This window comes from Triturus cristatus, chromosome 12 (genome assembly GCF_964204655.1).
Source record: "Triturus cristatus chromosome 12, aTriCri1.1, whole genome shotgun sequence".
Lineage (NCBI taxonomy): Eukaryota > Metazoa > Chordata > Amphibia > Caudata > Salamandridae > Triturus > Triturus cristatus.
The window spans coordinates 744,930,562-744,956,882 of record NC_140595.1 but is presented as its reverse complement, the minus strand read 5'-3'; the positions used below and the strand labels follow the sequence as shown (position 1 = coordinate 744,956,882).

The 26,321-nt window shown below is 42.6% G+C and overlaps 1 protein-coding gene across 1 annotated transcript in view; it reads right to left on the bottom strand.

The window, feature by feature from the left end:
- Nucleotides 1-20,545, bottom strand: part of LOC146782658 (vomeronasal type-2 receptor 26-like) — a 150,911-nt gene extending 130,366 nt beyond the window's left edge. The window contains exons 1-2 of the mRNA XM_085638481.1: nucleotides 20,288-20,545; nucleotides 1,409-1,516 (exon numbers count right to left, since the gene is read on the bottom strand). Coding sequence (XP_085494607.1) covers nucleotides 1,409-1,516; nucleotides 20,288-20,545 — 366 coding nt within the window. The remainder of the gene's footprint in view (nucleotides 1-1,408; nucleotides 1,517-20,287) is intronic.
- Between the last annotated feature and the right edge of the window lie 5,776 nt (nucleotides 20,546-26,321).

Sequence of the window (26,321 nt, the reverse complement as noted above, 5' to 3'; positions counted from 1 at the left end):
TTAATCCTATGGAATGTTGTTAGCCAATATCTGAAGAGATTTTGCCCCATTTGCCCACAGTAACCTGTGTTCTCCACAGCACTTCTATGAATTAACAGCTATCAATCAGCTGATTGACTGATATTCATAAATTGAAGAGGATAGGTTTGGTTCTCAGATATGCCCAGTCATTCCACCTATTCTTGCTTAGATACCAAAGTCCATGATGTTGCTCAGTACCTATGAATTCCTCATCAAATAGGATTTTGATTTCCATTGCAGCAGCCTGACTGTGACACATTGTCAATGGCGTGGGTGGCCAAAGTAGATGCAAGAGGACTGGAGTCACATCAATTCTTAAGTATATAAAAATGAGTTGAATTTACATGCAATTAATGTAAATGTGAATCTTTTACATAGTCAAAGGATAGCCAGAAAATCTGGTATGTCTTTGGCCCTCATAAATCGATGTTGGACACCCTGCTTCTTGACAATAACAAGGCTGAAACTTTATTAGACATAAATTAACTCTACATTGGGATTTGTAGCTTACTGCAGTCCTACAGGTGAACAGCCATGTCCGGAATGTGATTATAGTTGACAACATTTGCAAACAACCAGCCAAGCATCACAAGACATGAATTTGAGCATTTGGAGTACCAATATAGGTCAGCAAATGTGATGCTTTCTTGCTCACCTGCCATGGTCTGATACTTCTCATATCTGCGCATGCTTCCTTGTTGAATGGACCATGTCCTGGTATGCAGGAATGCATATCCTTCAAAGCATGGGCCACTGCATACACTGCATTATACATGTTATAGCTGACTCTCAATGCAGACTCAGACTTCTGTATGCTGTCGTTTTGTAGGGTTTCCTCTCCTGTGCATGGCACCTTTGACATAATCTGCCCTCCATTTGTGACAGTTTGGATCTCCTCCTGACTAAGCCATTGACATCCTAAAACTGATTCCCAAAATTCTCTGACAAAGACATCACCTGAAGATGTTGCTGGACGTATAGTGAGGAAGAACTCTTTGAAGCCTGGAATTGCTCCTTCAGGTGTGACAAGCCCAATAGTTCCTTCCATGACATTGGCAAACTCTTTGGTGAAAACCCTAGCAGAAGTGGACCAGGCCTCAGTGGCAATCAACACCTTATCAGTGATGTTTTGCCTGGATAATTCCTCCATCAGTGGAACAATGAATGGGTCAGAGGCGAAGACCAGTATTACCTTGGCGGAGGATTTCCGAACCAACCCAATGATGCGTTGAATCTTGACATTTGGGGAGACTGTGGGGAATGTCTCATGGAAGGCAATACAAATGCCAAGTTTCTGTAGGTCCTTCTTCAGTATTTGTGAACCCATCTCACCATAGTCATCGTCAGTAGAAAGGACCCCAACCCATGTCCATCCAAAGTGGAGCACCAGGTGGGTGAGGCCTCGAGTCTGGGCGATATCATTAGGGATGGTCCTGAAGAAAGAGGGAAACTGTAGCTTGTTGCTGAGAAGGGGACTGGTGGAAAAGTAACTGACCTGTAGAGGAAAATGGGCAGATCATTTTAGTCTGACAGATGTATAAATAGTCTACAAAGAAGTGAGAAGGTTTGAGCTTACTACAATTTCTCTTATGATTGTGGAACACAAAGGACAAGAGATTCCTAAGAACTAACCTGCAATATTTACCAACACTATGGTTTTCTCCTGACCACACAGAGGAATGAATGGAGGAATAACCCATTGGGAAATATGAGTGTGTACACTGCTGAGGTATCCTAAACATTTAATCATTTACAGACCTTAAGAAACCATTTGAGCAGGGATGGACGCGCTATTCCACCTGGTTTTTGGGATAGCTATATCATTTGCAAATTACTAATACCCAGGTTTATTATAAGTGAATTTAATGTTACCTTGAAATCCTGATTATTGGCCTCTTGAAGACTGATGATCCACAGTTCTGTGCTAGAACATTGCCTTTTTTTGACCCTGACAAATCCTGTCTGATTTATCAGATCTGTTGTTGCCGATAGTAGGTCTATCAATTATTGTGTCAATTTAACATGCAATTGAAATCAACTCAAGGGTAGCACACCACTAAAGGGTGGTACACAGAAAGAAAATGTATTGTTATGTGTCAGTGAATTTAGCCAATTATTGATTATATATGTTAATGTTGTAGAAAATATTACACTCTTTCAGATCTACATTAGATTACATTACTACATTACATTAGAGTTTATAATTCAACGATGTATACAAGAGATATGCTAGTTGATAGTTGATAGTTGATCACAGCTTGTTATGGAATGTATGCTATTGTCAGGGTGTGGATCCTCAATATTGACCACAGTACATTGTGGGACACTATTATCGTAGACAGAATATTGAGGGACAAAATATTGAAAGGTAAGTATGTATAGATTTTCTATACCTAACTCCATATCTATGTACCTTGACGATTTATATGTTTAAGGTATATCGATGTGGGGGTTACGGATATCTTCAAGATACATAAATGTGGAGTTTATAGTAGTTTTCCGATAACAAAATTTATAGGAATCTTTATCTAAGATGAAGGGAATATGCCTGATAACCTAACATCGAATATCATTTCCATATGGGCCACCTTTTTTTATTTTTAGTTCTATATGTTTATTTGAGAATACAATTGTACATGCAGCAACATACAACAATCTGGATAATCTGCTCAGTAAAAGGTGAGCATATAAAATAACCGTGTCACAACACTTCTATAGAATGAATAAGGACCAGGGTTAAGGAGACAATTAATAGAGATCATGTACAATGGAGAAGAGAAGAAAAAAAGAGAAAGAGGGAAAGGGAGGGGAAAGAAGATCAGAAGGGTAGCCTTCATATACTAGCACATATACATTCCAATAAGGCAATATGCAGATATGATCAAAGAACAGAAAAAGAACATGAACAATTTTTATAATACGCTGTTATTAGAAACTGGTTAAGGAAATCAGTGAGCATATGGGCCACTTATTAATTGTGTTATTGGAAAATGAATAAGTCTGAGGCATCAGCGTTTGTAGAAAATCAGTCGGTTGTGCCTGAAGAAGAGACATCTGTAGAACATGAGTTGTGAAACACGTATCGTCTATTTTTAATTAGAGACAAATAAAGAAGACCCATCCCAGTCCGGGTTCCGCAGCAACCACAGCATCAAAACTGCCCTCATCGCCCCCACCGATGACATCAGAGCCCTACTGGACAACGGGGAAACCGCGGCCCTCATCCTCCTGGACCTGTCAGCTGCCTTCGACACCTTCTGCCACCGCACCCTACGCACACGCCTCCACGACGCTGGGATCCGAGACAAGGTTCTGGACTGGACCACCACCTTCCTCTCTGGCAGAACCCAGAGCATCCGTCCGCCTCCCCCCTTTCCGCTCCGAAGCCACCGAGATCATCTGCGGCGTACCCCAGGGCTCATCCCTCAGCCCGACATTGTTCAACCTCTACATGGCACCGCTCGCCCATTTTGCCCGACTGCACGACCTCAACATCATCTCTTACACCGACGACACCCAGCTGATCCTCTCCCTCACCAAGGACCCCCTCACCGCCAAAACCAACCTCCACGAAGGGATGAAGAACAGCCAACTGAAGCTAAATTCAGACAAGAGGGAAGTCCTCATCCTCGGCTCCTACCCCTCGAACTGGGACGACTCCTGGTGGCCGGCCGCACTGGGAACTGCTCCAACACCCACCGACCACGCACGCAACCTGGGTTCATCCTCGACTCTACTCTCTCCATGACAAAGCAGGTCAACACCGTCTCGTCCTCCTGCTTCAACACCCCCCCATGCTCTGCAAGATCTATAGGTGGATCCCCACCGAAACAAGAAGAACGGTCACCCAGGCCCTCGTCAGCAGCAGGATGGACTATGGAAACGCCCTCTATGCAGGAACCTCGGCCAAACTCCTGAAACGACTTCAACGCATTCAAAACGCCTCCGCACGCCTGAACCTTGACATTCCTCGCCGCAGCCACATCATCCCCCACCTGAGAGACCTTCACTAGCTCCCCGTCAGCAAGAGGATCACCTTCAGGCTCCTCACCCACACACACAAGGCACTCCACAACACCGGAACCAGCATACCTCAACAGACGACTCAGCTTCTACACCCCCAACCGCTAGCTCCGCTCTGCCGACCTCGCCCTCGCCACCGTCCCCCGCATCTGAAGAGCGACCTCCGGCAGCAGTTCATTCTCCCACCTCACCGCCAAGACCTGGAATACCCTCCCCATCCTCCTACGGCAGACCCAGGACCTGCTAACCTTCAGAAGACTCCCCAACATGTGGCTATTCGAGCAGTAGCAGCTTCCCCCCTAGCGCCTTGAGACCCTCACGGGTAAGTAGTGCGCTTTACAAATGTTCTGATTGATTGATTGATTGATTGAAAAAGAATGGGAGTTTGAGAATGATTGTTTTCTTAAACCTACTTCCTTATTGGCCTTGAAACAGCCTGTCTCTGTAGTTCATGATGCTACCACCAGAAGATTTGCGTGCTCTATGTGTTTCAGCAGGCCTGATGGTTTCATGTATTCAGCTCCTTACTCTCCTTTATTTTTTAATTAATAAGGCATCTGAGAGAGAACCTCCCCATCCCTGCATCTGAGAGAGAACTGACCCATCTCTGTATCTGTGAGAGAGCCGCCCCATCCATGCATCTGAGAGAGAACTGACCCATCTCTGTATCTGTGAGAGAGCCGCCCCATCCCTGCATCTGAGAGAGAACTGACCCATCTCTGTATCTGAGAGAGAACTGCCCCATCCATGTATCTGAGAGAGAACGCCCCATCCCTGCATCTGAGAGAGAACCGCCCCATCTCTGACTCTGAGAGAGAACTGCCCCATCCCTGTATCTGAGAAAGAAACACCTCACCCCTTCATCTGAGAGAGAACTGCCCCTTCCCTGCATCTGAGAGAGAACCGCCCCCCCCTGTATCTGAGAGAGAACCGCCCCATCCCTGCACCCAAGAGAGAACTGCCCCATCCCTGCATCTGAGAGAGAACTACCGCATCCCTGCATCTGAGAGAGAACCACCCCATCCCTGCATCTGAGAGAGAACCCCCCCATCCCTGCACCCGAGAGAGAACCGCTCCATCCTTGCATCTGAAATTGCAAAATGCAGACCTGGAAGCTCCTGCCTCTCATAGAGACGAGGATCCAGTGTGAGGGAATGTGGCCGGATGCGGAAGCACATCAGGAGGAGGCAGGAGCATGCAGCTCTCCCCTGGACTGCTGCCCACTCCACACAGTGACCACATCTGTCCTTCACAAACCTTCCACTTTTGCAAACAGACACTGCCCTGAGGGAGATTTTGGCATCTCATCCATGGTTGGCAGCCTTAGCTACGATTGCCAACCATTGGCACCTGCAACTAGGATAGGATGGCGCCACTTTCATGCCCTCTTTTCCTGCTGACTCGCAATGCTGGCAATAGCAGCTGCAAACACATTTGGGGGTAGGTTTACAGTGACGCTAACCAGCACAAAATGTTTTCCCTATTTTTCTTTCCAATGCAAAACTTGGTTTTATCTGGTAAGTACCCTAAAAGTATCACAAAGCAGCGCAAAGCACTGCTTTGCATTACTTATCGCCAAGGGGGAGCTACATGGGTGGTACATGGACGTTCCCATGCAACCATCCATGCCTTTTGATGCAAAACCCTATCCACAAGCAATAGTAAAGAGTGTTTAGCCCCAAAAGTTAACACCATTTGAAAGGAGGAGTGAAAAGGAAAACATTTTTTATTTCTCCTTTCTTTTTCAACTTTGCATGTGTGCTGCACTGTACAGCGCACATTCAAAGAAGGAACAGATTTAAAGTGGGTCTAAGCTTAGTAAATCCTATGGTAGACTCAGGCACAACACACCCTAGCACTATGGTGCTATGGTGTGTGCCTGGCACACGGCAGCTAAAATATGTGCCGGTGCTAGGGAGAGGGGAGAAGAGAGCCATATCTCTGTAGACATGGCGCTCCCCGGCTCTCTCCCTGTCATGCAACGCAGCGCAGCATTTTAGGCTGCTGCACTGCATTCCATTACTGTTTTAAAGATCTGAACTTTGCACACTGCATGCTTTATGAGTACAAATACCATTAGTACATCAGGCCTAGGGGTTGTATTCCAGATTATCGAAGACAGAAATACTGTCCTATAAAAATATTGTGATCTAAATATGAAGAAACACAATATTGTGATGGTAATTACACATAGGTAAGTATGGGTTAACTATACTTTCAAAGAAATATTTATCGTCAAGGAACATATATGCTTAGTATAGTAAACCTATTCTTACTTGAACATACTTATCTTCATGAGAGATTGGCACTCTTTTTTTCCTTGTTATAATATACTGGTCCAAGGTGTAAGCAAGGAAAAACTTATAAAAATGCTGCTCAGGAAAGTGAATATTGTTTTTATATCACTAGTTTTCATAGATAGATAGATAGATAGATAGATAGATAGATAGATAGATAGATAGATAGATAGATAGATAGATAGATAGATAGATAGATAGATAGATAGATAGATAGATAGATAGATAGATTGATTTTTGTATCTCTCGGAAATGTATCCACTGTGTGCGTATATGATCATGGTATATGAAATGCGCAGTCCAACTGTGGTTTAGAGTGGCTTAAACTGTGTAAAGATAATTGTACAAACAAGTGATCTAAACTGTTTGCATGGCCTGTGGTGAGCCTGAAAAATTGGCTACTTCCCTCTAAGGCTGAACACGTTGACTATAAAAAAAGGTTCCAAGAAGAAGACCCAATACAGATGCAACCCAAAGTTATGAAAGACTACAAAGTTCAGTAAATCACAACAGTGACTACAACATTATCAACAGAACTGCCGACAGTTATAACAATCAGAAAATTCTACAGAGCTGCATGCTCCTTTTGCCACAGGACTCGAGCTATATCTCAATGGCAAGGACTAAGAAGGCCAAAATTCATCTGTGGTTGCTTGTTTTCCCATCTCTAGAGAACATGGCCTTGCAATGCCGGCCAAACGGGTTCTGTTGGAGCAGGGCCAAGGCTGATCTGCATGCCACTGGTCCCTGTCGACAGTGGTAAAGTTGTTACCAAGCTATACAGGCTATGTCCTAATAGCCTGAAAAGTGGCCCTGAACAATCACCGTTGGCGGAGATTACCTTACGCATTGCTTTTTGTTGTTGTAATAGATAATTTAAAAAAATTCGGTCAACTGCCTCTATTTAACTTTCTTGATAGGAAACGACCAGCAGAGGTCAGTAAAATACCAGAATCACTTTAGCATTCTCTAGATTCCAGTTCATAGAAATTGTCTTCCACAAGCACCTATAGACAATAATATTTTTTTCAAATCTTGTGCTTTCAGTGATATGACCCCCGAAGGCCCTGGTTTTATATTAAAAACAGAGCTTTAGGCTATATCATTTACTGCTGACAATATTTATCTCCATGTGTTCCCATACCTGGCATGTTACGCAGTTTCGTGCTTACTTTCCCTCCATGGTAAAGAACAGTAGATGTGTCAGCATCCAGGCTAATGAGCTGCATAGCTAAATACATATAAGGTCCCAAAGGCAAGACCGATTGCATTGCAAATGCTTGTTTCTCTTTGTGCTCTTGTTTCCTCTTGCCTCTTTTCTGCACCTCTATGCCTCTTTGGGCACCTCTTTTTACTTCACTCCTTCAAATTGCTCTCTCTAAGTTCAATCTAACAGTGACTCTTTTTGCACCTCATTGAATTCTTGCACTCTACCTCTTTTTGACGTTTTGTTTCCTTTTTGTCTATTTCTAACTCTTCTTACCGCTTTCCTCCTCTACCACTGTTTTGGCTTCCTCCCTTTGCTGCCTTTTCTTTTCTTCTCTTTGACACCTTTTGGCCTTTTTCCCTCCTTGCCGGCTTTTTGCATTTTTTCCTCCTTTGGCACCTTTTTGCCCCAAGTGCCGTGCACTCACTTACCCTTTACAGCCAGTTGCTTCCCACCTCCTGTGCTCTCCTGCTGCCCGCTCCTGCCAAACCCATCCTCACCCACTACCGCTAGGATGTCCCCCCTCCTCCCAAATATTCTTAGACTGCTTCAGCATTGCCACTCCGCTGGTGAGCCAAAGACGTTCCTTGGGCAAGCCCATTTGCGCAAGTCTGTGCCTCTGTGCCATTATTCCAGGACCCCTGGACCTCCTCTCACCCACCACAGCCCCTAGTGCTACTCAGCGACAAACCTCCATGCTCATGAATGATGGACACCCTTCTAGGCTAGGCACTTTGGGCCATATGTATCAACACATTTCCCCATAGACACAGAATGGGCAAAACCCTTTGATACATCTGGCCCTAAGTCTTAACCTTGCTTACTTGCACCAAACGAGCATTCTCCTGTGCCACCTACTGATTCCCCTGTGCGTCCCATGGACTGCTACCCCGAGGCCCACTACTTCACCCTGCACACATGACCAAACCCTTCACAACAGCCCGGCACAACATTCACCTTACTCTGATGTGCCTCTTCCTCAGCACCCGTTCTCTCATCAGGCACACCATGGTAGTCTGGGATCATCAGCACAATCTGTCTCACACCTTCTTTTCCTGACCAAAACCTGGCTCAACCCGATGTCAGCCCCCTGACATCACAGTGGCTATTCCCCCCGGTTTCGTGATCTTAAGACAGGATAGAACCTGGCGGAGGGCTTGCTATCATCTACAAAGAAACCTTCCACTGTTCGATTACTTCTGCAAACTCCAGCGACCTCCTAGAATACCTGGCTTTTAAGCTCAACATCTCCAGCAACACTACACTGAAATCCAACTTCAGAAACACCATTACAGACTTCATCACCCCACTGGTGCTCGACTCTAGCTCCTTCATCCTCCTTGGTGACTTCAATCTTCAGCTGCAGAGACCTCATTGATCCAAACATCAACAAGCACCTGGAAGACATGAGCACACTCAGTCTCACCCATTGTGTGAAGGGCCCCACCCATGGCGCTGGACAACTCATTGAACCTATCTTTATCAACTTTTCCAACATCATGGTGGACAAGTTTAACCCCCTCACCTTGACTGGCCACTACCTCATCCACTTTGACCTTTGCCTACACCACCAACATGGAACAACAACTACAAAATGGCTAGGTACACTGGAACAAGATACCCAAGGAGACCTGGACTACAAAGCTCCAAACTAGCCACCCACTACACCTAGATGACCTCTCCTGATCCATCACCAACTTCAACACCTGGGCCATCTCCTGCACAGCCACCCTGGTCATGCTCAAGACCATCACCACCTCAATGACTAAACTGCAAGCCAGCTGGTACACAGAAGTACTAGTCAGCAAGCAAAATGTAAACAACAGAAGCACCTACATATCAGCACTCTGACTCATACCTCCAGCGACTTAAATCCACTAAATGCTCAGCCCTGACCAAATGCATTTAGAACAACTCCAATAACACCAAATAATATTTTGCCATGGTTAACGACTACACCTTCTCTGCCACCAGCTTCATGACTGTCACCACATCACAGGATCTCTGCACCCGGCTAAAAAATTAGCACTGTAAACAAATGTGCTCCCCAACAGGACATTTCCACACTCACCACCCTCCAACCCGAAGAGACGGACACCCAGGGCTCACCATGACCTGCTGCTCCACCATCACCTCATAGGAACCCACGTCTGCCATGCGCTCCATCCACTCATGAGCCATATCAGACCCAAACCCACTTTTCATCTTCAACAAAGGACTTGACTCCATCAGTGCCACACCCACTCCGATACTGAACAACTCCCTGTCACCTTCCCGGATGCCTGGAAACAGGCCACCTTACTACCTCTTCTGAAGAAACCATCAGCAAACCCTAAGACTATGGATAAGTACAGCCAATCTCCTTGCTTCCATTACCAACTTATGCCTTGGGAAAACACATCAACAAATGGCTGTCTGGCTACCTAAATGGCAAACACCTACTGGGCACATTTCAATTGGGATTCAGGCCCTACGACAGCACTAAGAATGCCCTCACTGCCTCCACTGATTATGAATAAATGAGACACAGCAGCAATTAACCTGCTCAACCTGTTATCTCCATGCAAAATCTTCTCCCACCCAATTCTAATTCCAGTGTGAAATGGGCATAAGCTGACCTGCTCTTAAATGAATCAGCTCCTTCTTCACTGGGTGCAGCCAGTCACTCAGCATGGCCCTGTCCACCACTGCTGCAATCAAACTGATCTCCAGAGTCTCCCAGAGATCCTTGCTCATCCCGCACAGTTCAACGTGTACATGATACCACTCACCAACATCTTCGGAGCCCTTGTTACATACAAATTAGGTAAATTTTTATAAGTTGTATCACCCACTCAAAACAAGTAATTATCTATGACCCCCTACAGTTAGAAATTGGGTTATTAGTTGACTGGAGTGTGAGCCCTAGTCATGCAGCAACAACAATCCTAGTCTGGGTAAGGGAAAAACAAACCCCAAATTTACCTGTGCTCAACCCCCTGGTAGCTTGGCACAGAACAGTCAGGCTTAACCTAGAGGCAATGTGTAAAGTATTTGTGCAACACATCAAACAATAAACAGTGAAAACACTACACAAAAAGAATCCCACACAAGGTCAGAAAACAAGTGTGTTGTTTAATAAATGAAACAAGACTAAAACTACAAAAATCCAATCAGTAGAAGCGGAGATATTGAATTTATGGTTTTTATGGAAAATAGCACCGAAAGGTGTAAAGTGCCAACTGTGGCTATCTGGTCACACCGGACCGAGAAAAAGTCACAAGTTCAGGCCAACCGTGATGGAGCGTGGGCCGGCTACAGGGACCCAGTTAGGCTTGCTGAACAAAAATACCTTTGATCCTGGTTTGCAGAGAAATATGTGGATCCACATTGAAGATGCAGTACGCAGCCAAGGCGATGGATCGGTTACGTGGCGAGGCTGCTGTGCAAAGTCCTGTTGTGTCCACTTTGAGGATCCTGTCGACAGGGTAATTAATGTGAAGTCTGGGGTGAGAGATGTGACGCGCATTTGGGTAAATGCATCGATCAGTTCTGAGGAGTTGCGAGGTGATGCAAGTCTTGCGATGGGTCCAATCTACTCAGCAGCGGAGATACGTCGCTTCTGCTTGGGCTTGTGCCGCGTAGCAGAGGACATGCATCAATTCTGCTGGTACCACAGAGGCTGGAAGAGCGCATTATGCCCACTTCCAAGGGTCCAGGACTTGTGTTGCACCACTTGGCAGGATAGGCTCACAGATGGAGTTCAGGTGCAGAGGTAAGGTTGTTGGAAACCTGTTATGTCCATGAGGCTTCAGATTAGGAGGCCAGGCAATTAGCCCTTGGAGGCACTCAGGGTGCTGTGTTCAAGTGATGCAGGCAAAAGGGCACCAGGCAATAGGTCAGCACAGCAGAGCAGCAGTTCCTTCAGAGAAGCAGACCAGTAGAATGGCAGTCCTTGTGGCAGCACAGCAGTCTGTCTTCCTGGAAGAATATCCACAGGTCCAGAAGTGTACAGAAGTGGTAGTGTTTAAGGTCGTTCTTTTATACACAGTTGTGCCTTTGAAGTGGGGTGAAGCTTCTAGAGGCATTCCTTAAAGTACATAGATGACCTGCTTTCCCTGGCCTGGCTCCAGACTAACTAAAGGGAGTTTGCAGACCTTTGTGTGGAGACAGAACATACCCTATACAGGCGTAAGTGAGGCTGGGCCCAGCTCCTCCCTCCCATCCTGCCTGTGATGGCCCATCCAATCACACCTAATTTTCCACTGTGTGTGACTATCTGGGAGGAATAAAAAAAGAACAACTGCCAACTATACCCAGTAATGTGAACAGGGACAGGCTGCAGACACCAAATGGCAAAGGCAAGAAAATGCCAACTTCTAAAAGTGGCATTTTCAGAATAGTAATTTACAATCTGATTTCACCACAAGTTAGAATGTTAGATTTGGAGTCCAGAGACACCAAACATGAATCATTTATCTCTTCCCATTTGGAAATTACACTTCTAAAATGTAATAAGGCAACTTCCAATGTTATTTTATGGGAGAGATTGGGCTTGCAGTACTGAAAAACAAATTTAAGAGTGTTTCACTACTAGACCATGAAAAACGTAGAAGTACATTTTCAACCTTTTAAAATTCACTGCTCCCTCCCATGGGCTGTCTAGGGCCTACCTTTGGGGAGGCTTAAATGCATTTAAAAGAAGCTTGGGCCTGGCAATAGGTTAATTTTTAACATTTAAGTTTAAACTCCATACACAGGCTCTGCAATGGCAGGCCTGAGACATGTTTAAATGGCTATGTACGTTGGAGGCACAATCAGTGCTGCAGGGCCCATGGTAGCATTTACTCTACAGGCTCTGGGCATGTGTAGTGCACTTTACTAGGGACTTAAAAGTAAATTAAAAGTAAATTAAATATGTCAACTGGGATAAGCTAATGATACCATGTTTTGGGGAAAGAGCTCAAGCACTTTCGTACTGGTTAGCAGTGGTAAAGGGTGCAGAGTCCTAAGACCAGCAAAACTGATGTCAGCAAAAACAGGAGGTCTGAAGGCATAAAGTTAAGGGGAAACCACACCTAGAATGCCAGGTCTAACACCTACTCTTTATTTTTTAATAATTAAGGGGCGATTCACAAAGGGCCTCCAGACTTGTGGCGGAGGTCCCACAGATGTGGCGGAAGCCCTGCACTAATGGCCGGAACCACAAAAGGAACTTCAGGAAAAAGTTCCAGAAGTTTGGAGCAACTTTGGTAAAACGCTCCAGAAGTGGACCGACCCAGTGTGGAGAGTAAAACCACCGACGTTGAACCACAACCTGGCCTGAATTTCAAGGTTGTCCTGCTGAAAGCTCTAGAGCTCCAGCCATTGAGGAGACTTCCAGGAGTCGTCCGGGGGCCTGTGAAGAAACAAGTTGATGATGTCGATGCAGATCTGGCCTGAGCAAGTGCCTTGCTCATGTCGAGAGAAAAAGCTCAGAAATAGTGCAATGGTAAAGTTTTGCTTAGTGTATCTGACCAGGGCTCCATTATGGTCATCCTCAAATTTTGACTTTGTCCTGGTCAAGTGCAACCAGATGTCCCAAAGTGGTGCTTTGGGCTTTAAAGCACTAGAAAGTGTTTATTCTTTAAAAATTCATATCTCCGGTTCCCTACATTGGATTTTTGTCATTTTGGTGTCTATTTGTTCATATAAATATGACCTATGTTTATAAATTGGCATTGGATTTTTATTGTGTGTTGTATCTTACTTATTTACTGTATTGTTGTTTTTAAATGCTTTACACACCTGTCTCCTGAGTTAAGTTTGCCTGCTCGTTGCAGGAAACCAAGTGTTGAGCAAGGGATAATTTATTGAGACCTTGACTGGACCTTTTATTGTGATTGTGGCCTTATTACTAGTGGTATGTCCCTACTTATCACTACCAATAATCCACTTTCCAACATTTCCATAGAAATAAATGACCATTGGGCGGATGCTTGGGAGGGTTTGAAGAGGTCCTACAGGCTTTTGATACAAGACTTTTGACTGTGCACCTTACATATCTGAATGTAATTCTTGACTATTTTGACCAGAAGGCCATTAAAATTGACAAGTACCTAAATTCATAGTTTGCTTTTTCCCTGGATGTGTGACCACTTAAGAATCATAACACCATTGAATGGCTTTGAATTCTTTAGGCAAATGCAACACATTTTATATAAAATACCAGTTCTTCTTGTTCTTTCCTTATACTGGAATTAAGCAACATCCATTTTTGACTGCATGTAGATTGTATGTATCTTTTAACTTCTTCTAGAAATATGTTATCTTCCCGAGTTGCAGAAGTTAAAATTGCCAAACTAGGGAAAGCCTGTAATTTTATGTTGGGCCCATCTGCTTGTTGGGAAAGGCTGGCAATTTTCCTACCCCGCCCTCAAAGAAATATTGCAGAAATATTTATGCTCAATACAGTAGCAAATGCCATGCAAGGTCTATTGATGAAACCTAAATATATATTTTTTCAGTTATAGAGTCAGTGGGGTGGCAAGAAGCTGGTGCTTACCAACTCTGGAGATTGGAATTTACTTCCCTTTCACTGACTATAAAGGTTAAGGATTGGGTAAAGTGACCTATTAACAATCTCTCTGGGGCACTGAAACAAATATTTTAACAGGATCAAAAACAAACCAAGACCCCTACTTGGAGATGTACAAATGATAAATGTATGCTTACACCTGATTTCCACACATTATTGTTTGCGCGCTATAAAGTTTTATTAATAAAACTGCATGTCAGTGTCAAGTTTGTGGACTTTTCAATGAAATATGTGCTGTCTGTAAAAGACCAAAGCACACACCACTCTTTAGTGATATTGGAGTACCATAATTTTGGCATATATGTGCGTGCATTTTAATGTTCTTCCTTTTTCAGAGACATCTGTATAGCTAATATTCTTCTTCGGTAGGATTCACTTGTAAGGTGGTGCCTTTAAATGCATTTAATGCAGTGGATTTGCCAGGGATTTTTGAGAATAAATCATATATGTGTTCAATGCTTTCTTTATAAATTGCAACCAATAGTAGTTTTTGGTTAATAATACATGAATTAGTTTATTATGCTACCTATAAGAGTACAGTATAATTTATTGGATTATATGTAGGTTGCAGAATTAATAAGCATTTAAAGAAAACTGTTAAGTTAGCATGCTTGTAGGCCTTAGCTTACAGGCGAGACGTTTAGTATTAATGTGAAAGTTGTTTTTCTGCATGTCTTTCTCCTCTGCAGGTGCAGAACAAAAGCATTCATTAGTTAGTAAGAAAGCACATTGTATTTCAGACATAGTGAGGCGAGGAAGGACTGGCAAGAGGAACGACTGGCAAGGTTAAATATCTTTAATGATGAACAAAGGGAGTGTTACCAGTTGGTACCATCAGACGAAGGGAGGAATCCAAGGACACCTTGGAAGCGGAGTCTGGAATATAGGAGTAGCATTCAAGGCGCCAAGGTCTTTCTTGGGAATGTAAATGTACTGTGAAATGTATGAGTCCATATATCTTGAATGTTCTTTGTGCATTTTAAATAGTGAACCCATCTTGGCTTGGTCAGATTCTCTTCAGACTTGGAGAGGTTTCAGACCTCTTTTGTCATCTTTGATTGTGTTGCTTCATGCTATACATGACTCCTAGTCTTTCCCTTGTATGGGGAGAAGGATTGAAGCCATTTGTCTAGTCATCAAATCCTTTTGCTAATTTTTTGCATTGCTGCCACCAAAATTCTTTTATGCACATGCTGTTTAGGACTAATACTGTAAGTCGCTTTGGTCTTCCTTTGATAATCCTGTACTTTTAGAGTATGTTCTTGAGATTGATTTATATTAGTCTGCCTTTGAGCTTGTAATAAATCTTTTAACTTCAAGTTATTGACTCATACTTTTTTGTGCGGTCTTAATGATCACACTATATCCTAAGATTCAAATTTGTTGCTAACCCCTTTTCCTCTCAGGCTACTATCAAGGTCTTTTTACCAGCATTATACTGGAAGAAACGGCTCAGATCATTCTCAATATATTTGCAACAGTGTTCTCCAAAATGCACCACCGGATGCACACCGCACCCTCAATATTCTCCTGCTAAATGGGCGTGGCTCATTTGTTACACTTGTTCTTTGTGAAGAGTTTGGATTTTTTCACAATTCCTAGTGATGTAACAATGATAGCAGCACCCGCGCTCTGAAAATTGCTCCAGCACCACTGCTCAATATATGACTTTAATTTTGATAAACTGCAATGTGCTCTAAAGGTTTGTTTGTGTGCAAGATGATGAAGGAACTAGAGTGAATCTAACACCTTTTGGATGCTTGGTAAACAACCAAAATATCGATTCCAAAATATCGACTGCCCAGAATATCGAAGTTAAAATATAGAGTGGACAGAATATCGACTCTACAAAATATAGATAGGTCAGAATATCGAAATTGGGGTACAAAATATCGATTACCAAAATATAGACCTTAAAAATATAGATTACCAAAATATAGACCTTAAAAATATTGAATACCATAATATCGAATTTTAAAATATAGATTACCATAATATCGATTTTTTTTGTGTTCTGTATGGTAGTATATGTGTTAAAATGATGTATTATTGTTGTAATGTATGTTTAATTTATTTAAACAAATGAATGTTATGTAATTTAATTATTGCGTAATTTAATTTCGTAGCGGGTTGTGGGTTTATAGGGGAATAGGGTGGGAAGTAATTTAATTATGGTTAATTAAATATTAAATATATTTAGATGTTTTGATAATTAATTAATTGATAATTAATTATTAATTGGTAAATAATTTTTATTAATTGGTAATTAATTTATATTAATTGATTAATTGATAATTATGTTAATTGTATGTGTTATTAATAGGAGTGGGTTGTGGGTTTGTAGGGGAATTGGGTGGGAAGTAAATTAATTGTAATAAAGTAAATAATTAATTTTTTATTCATGTGTATTGATAATTGATAATTAATTTGTAATTGGTAATTAATTATTATTAATTGGTATTAAATTTTTATCAATTGATAATTAATATTTTTAAATGGTAATTAATAGTTATTAATTGGTAATTATTTTTAATTACCTTTTTATCAGTATTGATAATTAATGTCATCTTATATTTAATTTAAATCATTACTTTCCCTACTTTTGCACTCTCTGGAGTGGGAATAGTAATTTTTACCTATTCGCTATCCAACGCTTTCCCTACTGTTGCACTGTTTGGAGTTGGAATGGTAATTTTTACCCCTATGCTATCCAACGTTTTCCCTACTGTTGCACTCACTGGAGTGGGAATAGTAATTTTTACCTCTACGCTATCCAACGCTTTCCCTACTGTTGCACTCTCTGGAGTGGGAATAGTAATTTTTACCCCTACGCTATCCAACGTTTTCCCTACTGTTGCACTCACTGGAGTGGGAATAGTAATTTTTACCTCTACGCTATCCAACACTTTCCCTACTGTTGCACTCTCTGGAGTGGGAATTGTAATTTTTACCCCTACACTATCCAACGTTTTCCCTACTGTTGCACTCATTGGAGTGGGAATAGTAATTTTTACCCCTACGCTATCCAACGCTTTCCCTACTATTGCACTCTCTGGAGTGGGAATAGTAATTTTTACCCCTACGCTATCCAACGTTTTCCCTACTGTTGCACTCACTGGAGTGGGAATAGTAATTTTTACCCCTACGCTATCCAACGCTTTCCCTACTGTTGCACTCTCTGGAGTGGGAATAGTAATTTTTACCCCTACGCTATCCAACGTTTTCCCTACTGTTGCACTCACTGGAGTGGGAATAGTATTTTTTACCTCTACGCTATCCAACGCTTTCCCTACTGTTACACTCTCTGGAGTGGGAATAATAATTTTTACCCCTACGCTATCCAACGTTTTCCCTACTGTTGCACTCACTGGAGTGGGAATAGTAATTTTTACCCCTACGCTATCCAACGCTTTCCCTACTGTTGCACTCACTGGAGTGGGAATAGTAATGTTTACGCTCTCAGTATCCAAAAAAATCTCAACTTTTTTAAATTACTTATATTATGTTTACATTTTAAGCTATTTTATATTATATTATGTATGTCTTATTTAATTGTTTTTAATATTTAATTAATTTTATATTATTTTTAATACATTTAAAAAATCGATATTTTGGCTAACTATATTTTGACAGTCTATATTTTGGAATCGATATTTTAGTACTTACCTGTTTGTAGATAGTGAGTCGATATTCTGTCCCTCGATATTTTAGTGTCGATTTTTTGTATAGTCGATATTTTGTCCCTCGATATTTAGTCACTGAACCGGAGGCTTTTATCCTATAATTTTCAACCAAAAGTACATACATTTTTTTTTAAGAAAAGCTTTAAGTCTGCCACAGTGAACTCCCACTCTCACTTTAAAAAACAAATTATGTCTTATTTTCCCAATGTATTTTGTAAATTTTCAATCCCAGCCACAGCTTCACCTGTTGCATTCATAACCAATGCGAAGGCTGGAAGGGGGCTAAGGGTCCCATTGACGTCACAAAAGGTGGGGAAACGCATGGTTTTCTAGTAGAAGACCTTGGGCTGTGTTTGTACCAGGAAGCAGGGTCGGCTTTAGAGTTAGAGGTCCAGGGTGCAACAATCTTTTTTGCATCCCCCATGACCTCCTTCTTCACAGATTCCCTCACTACCACCTTCTAACAGTGCAGCTCATCTCTCTACAGCCCCTCTCTCACATGCATTTCTTTTGTTTTATAGCGCTACTCTTACCAATCCTAGGGTGTCAGAGCACTTTATATCACACACAGATTATACAGATGCAATGAATATTATGTGTGTAAATCAGAAATGTTACGCAAAACAAAGAGGATTACTGTTTGATGATCTGCACATACACTTTCTTTGCAGTAGGCATATTAATCCTCTGCACTACTTTATGATGAGTCAAAACTGTCACTAGACAACCTGCATTATCTTGACATTTTTATTGTTGCCTAAAAACTGCTGGACATACAAGGAAATAGTAGGTGCTTTTAAACCCAAAAGTTATTTCAAAGCAGTGACTGTCCCAAGGTCAACGACAGGAGAGGCTCCACCAGTTGCATTGCCCTAAAGACGGCCCTGCCAGGAAGTATTCCCTGAACACAAAATAGCCCAAAAACTATTTCTGGAAGATTTTCTTTTAAAGTGTGCACGAGATCAGGGCATGGGCTCCCCTTAATTATCAACAAAAGTTCCTTATCTTTGGTGTACAACCTTTACAGTGATGGCCGGCACAGGTGAGAGTGGTGGGCCAGTGGGGCTGGGCGGGCTGTGGGATGTCAACAAATAACAGGATAAGTAAAATTAAATGAAAAAATTAATCCAACCACTTACCTTACGCTCGCCGCATTGCCGAGTCGGCAATGAGGCGCATGCAAGGTAAGTGGTTCTTTTTATTTTTTCTTTAATTTTACTTATCCTGTCATCTGGAGACTTCCCCTGACCCCACCCCGCCACCACCTCACCCTCTTACCTCAGGCATAAATTACCACCTCTACGCCAATGACACCCAAATCTATTACAAGATTAAAACTCATGCTGACATCTTACACCTGAACAACACCCTTACCAAGAGCCAAACCTGGTTCCATTCAAATCATCTCAAACTCAACCCTAACAAAACCGAAATCATTCTCTTCTCCCCCAAAAATAACCCTCTACCCGTTCAATCATGGATCCCTGACCTCAATGCACTCAATTGCTCACTCACCCTGTCCAAATCCATCAAATCTCTTGGCATCACCATTGACAACACCCTAACCCTTAATGTTCACATCAAAAACTCTGCCAAAGGAGCCCTCTTCACTGTCCGTCACCGCAAGAAAATCAAACCATTCATACCCACCGATGATTTCAAACGCGTAGTTCAGTCGCTTGTTCTGTCACAAATTGATTATGGTAATGCCATCCTTAATGGAATCCCCAAAGTACACCTAGCTCCAATCAAAGCTGTGCTCAACCTTGCTGCCAGGCTCATCACGGACTGCAAACGCTTCGATCATTTATCCCCGGCTCTCAAATCTCTTAAATGACTCCCTATCGAAGGCAGATCTGCCTACAAAACCGCCTGCATTACTCATAAAGTCCTCCACCAAAACACTCCGCATTACCTCTCAAAGAAACTCCACACTGTGGGCTCCACTCGACCTCTGAGAAGCACCAACACCCTACTCCTAATCCCACCTCTACATAAAAAGAAAGCTACACAATCTCGCTCCTTCTCTGGCAATGTCCCTATTATCTGGAATGCCCTCCCAAAAAACCTGCGCTGTAATCCCTCCTATTCTAGTTTAAAAGAAAACCTCAAAACCCACCTCCTCAATTATTATTGGGGTTCCTAACCTCTGTCCTACTCCGGATTTCTTATCTATCACATGATATTTGTTCAGTAATTTTATATCCTGTTCTCCTGTTTCACCATTTACCTAATTACTTAAATGTATAGCTCCTGCCCCTGTTTATTTATCGGGTTTTGTTATAATGCTCATGTTGTCCATACTTTGTAAATTTTTGTTGCACTACCTTTCATATGCTTTTATACCCTATGTGTCTTATACTATCCTTATCTTGTAAAGCGCTCTGATACCTCTGGGTCAAGCCAGCGCTATATAAAACCTTCAAAATAAATAAATAAAAAATACCTGTGCCGGCCGCCACTGGACCTTTAATGATATACACAAGGAACCACTCCTCACCTGTGGTACACTGTTGAGACCCAGGACCCGAGCCATGGATATTGATGAGGTAGAGCGAGATTCTCCAATGACAGCCACCAGTGGGGCCTTGTGCTGACATCTGTAGTTGAGGATGGGCATGGGCCGGCCACCCAACATCCACACCGTACCCTGGAGGGCTCTCCTGGAAGAAAGGCACGTGTCGTAGATCAGGAATCCCAGGGTGGTGTTTGGGAGAAAGCTCTGGTTTGAATTGATCTCATTGACAGCAAAGGTCATGGCTTGAGCCAGGCGATAGGTGCTGGTGCTGAACCTAAAAAAAAAACCAACATGGCGGCTATAGAATTAGAGCAAGAAAAAGAGAGTGAGGAAAAGCAAGAAGAAGTAATATAAGTTAAATGGGGAGCTGAAATAGAGAGGAACAGAAAAAAATGTTAGAAAGAGAGAGCGAGAGATTGACATAGAAAGACAGCAAGCTAAAGAGAGTGAGAAAACACTGTGGAAGGAAGACTGTAAAATAGCACTGATTTAGGGATGAAAATAGTAAATAAAGAGTGTTGCTCAGAAATACTTGTACGTTTGCAAGCAGTTACACACCGGTCCCAATTGTGTGTCATGGACAGGATATGAAGCGGTGTCATTGGCAGAATAAAGCTGACAAACAAATAGTTTTTAACATATTTAAGAATTGCAAAAGGTTTATAAAACACCTTTTCTCCACAGAGTTCATTGACATTTGTGCATTTAGCATTTCAGTTGCAAATATGTATACTCGTCGAAAGATCCCAGCTATTTTCAATTTAAAGATGTATTTTGCGTGATTGTCTAGTTTAAGGTTTTTTGATTCGCATTTTGGGGAAAATGTAATTCAACATTCTGATTTCCAATTTTCCTTACTGGCCTACTGCCCTCCCAAGTGAGAAAGCTATAAATTCAAATATCTAGTTTTTTTCTACAGGAAACCTAATACTGGCGGCAAGTCTATATCTATGGGCTCCTAATAGCTGCCTTTAAAGGACTGAAATTACTGATGTCTACATTAATTTCACTTGTAGACAAATGGGGCCATTTATAATACTTTCATGTTATGTGAAAATTTTAAACGTTTTACCAGTTCTTCTCTCAAAGTAGAGATATTTAGAGCCAACATTTAAGAATTGGAATGTATGAAAAGTAATACAAGTATAAGTAATTATAAATAAGTATAAATAACTCTAGACCTCCAAAATAATTTTTCTTACTCTTGCATATTTACACATTTGGATGTGTTTGTATTGAGCCAAAATAATTACGTAAGAAGAAACATTTGAGTTGCAGGAGCAAGACACGCAAAAAAGATTTTGTCACGTCATTAGTCTAACCAATTATTCAATATGTCTTCCAGAGACACTTGAATACTAAATTACTTCATGTGCTCTAGTGATCTTTGATAGAAAGCGTTGAATTTCCACACACAGGAAGGGGGTCAAGAGGCACAGTACAAACACTATTCCAGCCTCCCCAATCGCAACTGTAACGCCCACAAAGGGGAGTGGTGTGAATGAATCTCTTCAAGAGAGGTGGCACGTGCTTCATGAAAAAATACTGCCCTCAATCACAAAGTTGTGACATGCTTCAGAGGGTTTAGTTCCTGAACATTTTATTACATGGTGTGTTCACTCGTGTTATGCTATGCTGGGCCATGACAGGCACTCGCTAACCCTCAACTGAGTGTGAGTGAGGACAATTTGGTCTAATCCACCCAGTGTTTTATCGCTTCCAGATGTGCATAGTGTCTCAGAATCTAAAATGTCTTACATTCGAAAATCAATTAGCATCAGAGACATTCCTACTGATGCATCCAACCGTCCCATGGTACCAATGATCAATAAATGCTATAAGCAGTGTTTGGTTTCTCTTGCTGATGCGCTGCTCCATAACATCCAACAAGGCTGTCTCTCTGGCCTTAGAGACCTCATGCGAGACGGACAGTCTTCCTTTACATCAAGTAAACCTACACATCTCCTAACTGGTCACCATCCTTCAGAGTAGTTTAGTGATGCAATGAGGTCTCTATACTGTGTGATGGAACTGGCTCTATATGGTCTTTTAGCACTTCTTGCAGTATTTGAAATGATCCCTTAGTGGAGTGTTCAGCTTCTCTGATGCAATCTGTGAATTGTTATTTTTATTTATTCATGGCGACTATTAGGTGTCCTCAGCACTGGACTTCTGTCTTGGGTGGACTTAGACTTCTCCCATTTATGTAAGACCATTCCACTAAATATCTTATAAAACCCAAAATTCTGTGAACTGCGATTCAACATGTTCAGGCTCCAACATAATGCCTAAAGGCCAGATCCATCAAGCAGTTTTCTCCTTGCAAAAAATGCTTTTGCAATGCATCAAACCCAATTTTGCGATTTGGTAATTTTTTACCGAATCACAAAATGGGTTTGCGATTCGCTATTTGGAAGGGGCGTGTTTAGGGTGTCGCTTCCAAATAGCGAATCCTAACAGTATGCATGAATGTTTTGGGACTGTGAATGCGGTCGCAAAAGATTTGCATATTACCACCTTCTTCAAGTAGGTGGTAAGACATTTGCAAATGGGAAGAGGTTCCCAAGGACCCACTGCCTGCTCTTAAAAAATGAAAAGAAAACTTTTCATTTTTCTTTTTGTAAAGCTTCTCGTTTTCTTTTAAGGAAAAAGGGCTGCTTTGCGAAAAAAAAAGATTGCTTTATTTAGAAGCAATCACAGACATGGTGGTCTGCTGATCTCAGAAGGCCAACATCCCTGTGATTTTTGTTATTCCTAGGGGGTTGCAAATTGCGACCTACCGCATTAATATTCATGAGGTAGGTAATTTGCGACCCCTTAGGAATCGCAGTAAGTGTACTGCACACTTTCATGCATGCCGTTTTGTGATTCCCTAATTGCAAATCGCAAAGATTCGCAATTAGGGAATCACAAAACATTTATTCTATGAATCTGGCCCAAAACGTTTTAATAATTGCGACTTTTTAAAACTCCTCCATGACGCTGTTACCTAACTTTCTCAACAACTTTATTAAGCTACCCACTTGTTTAAACTGCTAGGTAGCTTTTTGAAAATGTTTGCAAAGAACCCCAGAATGTTTTTTTTTTAAACGTACATAGTGTCCATTTTTAACCCCTTCCCCGCTCATGACGGAGCCGCTCCGTCATGAGCCATGGTGGCCGTGTGCTCATGACGGAACGGTTCCATCATGTCACGGCCGTTGGCGGCCGCTCCGCCTACGCGGCGCTGTTTCGCCGCCTGTGCGGGGGGACAACGCAAATGGGCGGAGTCATGACGGAACCGTTCCGTCATAAGCACAGCTCAACCGTGGCTCATGACGGAGCGGCTCCGTCATGAGCACAGCGCCACCGCGCTGCCCCCCCGCACCTCCCAGCGCTGCGGCGGAATTCCCGCCGCAGCGAAAGGGCTAGACAACAAACACAACTTGGTTAAACTTCTTATTCAGTTTACTTTTTTTAATTACAAGCAGTCCATCTTTTTTAAAAGCATCACAAAATGATCGATGATCGAATCATTATGAGACCCCATAATATTTTGTGAGGGATTGGATAAACCAGAAGCACTCAAGTTTAGCTTTAAAACTTTTAACCCTTTGTTAGGTTAGAACATTTAGACAATACTGATCATTTGCATCTGGAAAATCCTTTGATATGAAAGAACGACGTGATTCTTATTTTAAAAATGTAGGAGACTTTTTTACCCTTGACAAAGGATGGCCTTAGGCACATCAACAAATGAGGTATCTGGAAACTGCCCGCTCAGATGCACAGCGACTGCTCCTCCAAGGAGGACATCTGCCTCCCTGGTGTAGCCGACCTCCTCTTGTTGTCGCAGCGCGCACGGTCGAGTGTTGCAGGAGCAAAAGAGAAACGCAGTCGCTACGAGGAAGACCACCAGCATTATCTGAGCACGGGAAGAGAAAGAGCAATCAGAGCATCAGAGAGCTGGTGGCCAAGTAGTGGGGGGTCATCACATGTACATGAAGGTTAATCAAAAACAGATGAACAGGTAGACTTTTATATTAAAATTTACGTACTTCGGTGCTATTAATGGATTCACTGAGGACCAGATGCTCAGTAGTTAAAACAGAATCAGGGAAAGCTCAGTAAGTCAGATATAAGTGAGGACGGTGATGCTGATGGCAAAGCTGACTGAAACTGAACAAGCACACAGATTTGCCCATCTCTAGATGAGGGGTGGGTGAGAATGGTAGTTGACCGGAGATGGCATCAGCTAATCTTCCATGGATACATCTTTACCAACGAACTATGCATAGGACCATATGTCCCTGATTCTGAAAGAGCGTCCTCACTCTGGGCTGATGCTTTGCAGTCATAGCAGGATCTCTGCACCACCACAACTACGGAGCCTCCGCCACGAGTGCGGTGATCCCACCAGAAATGGGGAACCTCGACCACGAGTACAGTGATCCCACCACCACTGGGGGCTTCTGCCACAAGTCTGATGATCCCACCACCACTGCGGAGCCTTCGCAACGAGTGTGGTGATCCCACCTCAAATGGGGAACATCCACCACAAGTGCGGTGATCCCACCACAACTGCAGAGCCTCTGCCACAAGTGCGGTGATACCACTGCAGAGCCTCTGCCACAAGTGTGGTGATCCCACCACAAATGAGGAACCTCTGCCACGAGTGTGGTGATCCGACCACAACTGGGGAACCTCCACCCCAAGTGAGGTGATCCCACCACAACTGCGGAACCTCTGCCATGATTGTGGTGATCCCACCACAATAGTGGAGCCTCTGCTATGAGTGTCGTGATCCCACCACCACTGCAGAGCCTCTGCCGCAAGTTCGGTGATCTCACCACAACTGTGGAGCCTCCACCACAAGTGCGGTAATACCACCACAACTGGGGAACCTCCGCCCCAAGTGCAGTGATCTCACCACAACTGCGGAACTTCTGCCCCCAGTGCTGAGGTCCTTTGTGAATCAGGGCCTAAGTGTTAACGCTGGAGAAATGGCTAGGATTTTCAAGCCATGCTTTTGACCAGTGTTTATCTGGGCGGAGAAAGACAGCTCTGAATTATAGAAAATGGCAATCTCTCCTGATCTTTGTAACAGGTTTGGAGCTGAAAATGATGGAGGAGTTGTTAGTGCTTCCTATCACCAAGGCTTCGGCCCTTGAACCTTCCTGACATAGATCAATGTCCTTCATCCAGTATGAAGTGAAATTGAGGTACTCAAATGTTGCATCTAACCATCTATTTAAAAGTTAATTTGTCAAATGCAAACACCGTGAGAGGACCCTAAGGTAGTTTACAAACAGCACGGGTGAATGTGACATTGCTATTGTTTCTTGTCAAACAACCATGTTTTGATCATTTATAGGTGATTCACACTCAACTTTATTCCACATTTTAGCCCCATCTATGTCAATTGATTATCCATTCTGATTGATCAGTTTGACTTTAGGAACTGTGAACAACTGATTGGAGTCAGAACTCCCATAATGTAGGGGACCACGATGAGACATTTTCTGACCTAGGACTGTAATAAATTGTTTGAGTGATAAAGAGTAATGTCAACACAGTGCTCTTTGTAACTGGGAGCCAATGTAGTTGACAGGGGTTGGCTGAGTTTAGCTTAAACTTATTAAGACCAAAAAGGCTATACCCAGCCTCACTTTGATTATGTTAAAGCCTACAAAAGGACTTTTATGTGCACTAGACCTATTGAATTACTAAACTCTAAGGGCCAGATTTACTAACATTATGCATCATTATTGCACCACTTTTGTGGTGCAGCCATGATGCACAAAATGCTAGTAGATATTTACAAAGCCACTCAAGGAGTGATTTATGCTGCCTTGATGGTTTTGGGGGAAAAATGTAATGCAACACAGCTGCTTGCACTGTATTGCATTACATTTTATTCTGAGGGGCGTTCCCATGCATCTACCCATCAATTTCACACAATCCCAGAATTACAAAAGTTTGTAAACCTGGGATTGTGTGAAATCGCTATGCCTCCCAGAGGATGACATAACACGTT